Source organism: Pygoscelis adeliae, unplaced genomic scaffold (assembly GCF_000699105.1).
Source record: "Pygoscelis adeliae isolate BGI_AS28 unplaced genomic scaffold, ASM69910v1 Scaffold294, whole genome shotgun sequence".
Classification (NCBI taxonomy): domain Eukaryota; kingdom Metazoa; phylum Chordata; class Aves; order Sphenisciformes; family Spheniscidae; genus Pygoscelis; species Pygoscelis adeliae.
In genome coordinates, this window is record NW_008824722.1 from 323,455 (window position 1) to 326,248 (window position 2,794).

The 2,794-nt window shown below is 48.7% G+C and overlaps 1 protein-coding gene across 1 annotated transcript in view; it reads left to right on the forward strand.

Moving 5' to 3' along the window:
• Nucleotides 1-2,794, forward strand: part of ACTR1A (ARP1 actin-related protein 1 homolog A, centractin alpha (yeast)) — an 11,135-nt gene extending 8,341 nt beyond the window's left edge. Inside the window, exons 9-11 of the mRNA XM_009323278.1 lie at nt 579-640; nt 1,015-1,055; nt 1,441-2,794. Of these exons, the coding sequence (XP_009321553.1) occupies nt 579-640; nt 1,015-1,055; nt 1,441-1,543 (206 nt within the window). The 3' untranslated portion in view covers nt 1,544-2,794. The remainder of the gene's footprint in view (nt 1-578; nt 641-1,014; nt 1,056-1,440) is intronic.

The following is a 2,794-nucleotide window of genomic DNA, read 5'->3' on the forward strand; positions in this document are numbered from 1 at the left end:
GTTCAGGATATTTGAGACGAGGTACCTAAAAGGCTCTTGCATTTCCTAAGGTTCCTTTAGGTCTCTGGTGTGTGAGAGAGTCCAGTGCTCCTGGTACTGCATGAAGTGTCAGCTACATATGTAAAAGATGTGCAGAAAGCTTTCTACCCATCCCCTCGGGGCTCAGCTGGTTCCCATCGACCTGAAGATAGCCTCTGTCAGAACCCGTCAGCCTGTTATCCACAGGTGGACATCTCCAGATAGGTCTGGTCTTCCCGTTCAAACGCTGTTCCCCCATACAAACGGGCTGGACACAGGAGGAATGCCCAGGGAAGGAGGAGGTCCTAGCTAAAATTCTTGTTTGCTTGTCTCAAGCTGCTGCTGAGGGATAGAGCCCGCTGTGCCAGTGTTTGAGGTCTGAGTGAGACAGAATCCCGTTATCTCGCTGGCTGTGTTCTGTGCCTCTCCAGACCGGTGTCTCTGTGAGATCTGGAGCGGGATATTTGAATAGGACTGCAGAGGACACATCCACATTGTTAGTAGATGGAACTTGGGATTTCGCCAAGGGGCTCACACTGCACATTTTCTATCTTGTGTAGGCTTTGGTGACAGGCTGTTGAGCGAAGTGAAGAAACTAGCTCCGAAGGACGTCAAAATAAGGGTAGGAGCAATCTCTTTTGTGTTTATCACTTACTATGTGTGTTGTTCTGTGGCCTTTAAAGAACCATGCTGAGAGTGCAGCTGCCGTTTGCTTCAAACCAGAAATGACTTTCCTGAGACAGCCCAACAGTATTTGCTGTTGTGATGAAAGCCTGTTTGGTTTCATCACTGAGAAGGTGGCTCCTCTGACAACGTGACCCCTGTCCAGGATCCTGGGCCACAGTGGCTGTTCTGGGGGAGCTGCTGGGTGTCCTTCTGGTGGCAGAGATCATACCGGTGTTTGTCAGCTGTTAGCTGTAGTGAAATGGGGACAGTGTGCCAGGAGGAGCAGACTGGAGCTTGGGAAGGCACTGACTGATTCTCTCTTTCCCCCAGATATCAGCTCCTCAGGAGAGATTGTATTCCACGTGGATTGGGTATGTACTGCACAGTGACACGTCTTGCCGTGGGATGAGGGCTGGGGGGGCGCAGCCTGTCGGCACGCACACTGTTGTCCCTTCTGATGCTGTGTGTCAGGAGGGTTTCATCGTTCAGCTGCGCGATGCTCAGCGTGCTACGGGAGCAGCAATCAGCAGGTCGTTTGGGAGGGGGCAGCTGGTGCCAGGCTCTGTAGTGCCAGCACGTTTGAAGAGGAGAGGAAGTGATAGTCCAGAGAGCGTTTCAGTTGTAGATAACTGGGAGCTCAGCACCTTTCTGGCGTGGGGAAGTGTCACGCAACAGAAACGGCTCATCTCTGCAGAGACGGGATGAGAGTGCCCCCAACACTTTCCTTTAACCCATAACATGCCTGTCTCTCCCCAGTGGCTCTATCCTGGCCTCATTGGACACCTTTAAGAAAATGTGGATTTCAAAAAAGGAATATGAAGAAGACGGAGCTCGTGCCATCCACCGAAAAACCTTCTAGTGCTGGGACCTGTCCTCAGTCTCCTCCGAAGACTCACTTCAGTTCTAAACTCGCTTTTCTGAGTCCGAGTGTCTGAGAGCTGCCTGTGTGTGTGTGTGTGCGCCAGCATGCCCTGATGTCACTGAGCAAAGACAACAGCAGCAGGAGGGTTGTATCAGTACTACTAACTTCTTATTTTTTTATTTTATTTTTGTTGGGTTTTTTTAAATGGAAAGGAGAAAATACCAGTCTGAATTTCTCCAGAATGGCCCATTCCTTTTTCATTTCAGTCCCTTAATTTCTGTATCGCAATCACATTTGTCACTGTAAAACAATAAGCAAGCAAAAACAAAGGGAACAGCTTATAGAAACTGCCTAGCAAGCCAGAAGGGAGCCAACCACTGCAGACTGCTCACGCAGGCTTTAGTCAGCCCAACTGCAATCCCTGGATTGTCTGGAAACACATAGCTGAGGCCCTATAGCTACTTTCTTCTTCAGCAGCGTCTTCACCATCAGTAGGTTTTTGAAGTTGTTTTTAATACATTTTTTATTAAGAGAAAGCACATTCTCAACAGTTAAGCCCATTTGCCCCCACTGTTTTTGGTGCGTGAGTGTGTGTACGCGCGTGTAACTTCTTAGCCTGATGTGTGGGTCTGCACCACAGCTGGAGAAGTTGGTGATAGGACTTAGTTTGTATTGCATGGAGTAGAACAAAGCAAATCTAATCCGCTATCATTGTACTAGACGGTTATTCTCTCGTACCTTGTTTTAAATACCTTTTCTCCTCTGGAAGCAAGTGCCCCAGAGCGGGGGCGAAGGCACTTGTGTGTTCTCCCTCAACCTGCCAAGGTTCACAGTGCTGACTTCTCACGTTCTTTCTCTGTAAGAGTCGAGGCTGTTTCCCTCCTTCCTGCCGTGTCAGGGCACAGGGAGCATGTATTTGCAGCCAGGCATAACTCTTGTGTACTTTATCCATTCTGGGGCAAAATAATAATTGGAAAGGTGCATTGTAATGTAAGAATTGTTTTATTTATTGAAATGTCTGAGGATATCTCAAATACTGACCACAGCACCTGGGAATCATGCTTTGGGTCGTCTTTGAACACCTGTTACCCAGCAGTCCGTTGTTCGATGTTAACACTGTTTACAGCACACACGCTTAGCGGAACAGCCAGCCAGCCCTGCGGCACCACCCAGTAGCTGCTCTTTAGGGAGTCTTGCTGTTCTCTATGAATACACTAAATGAGAGGACAATAAACTGTACCGGGACGT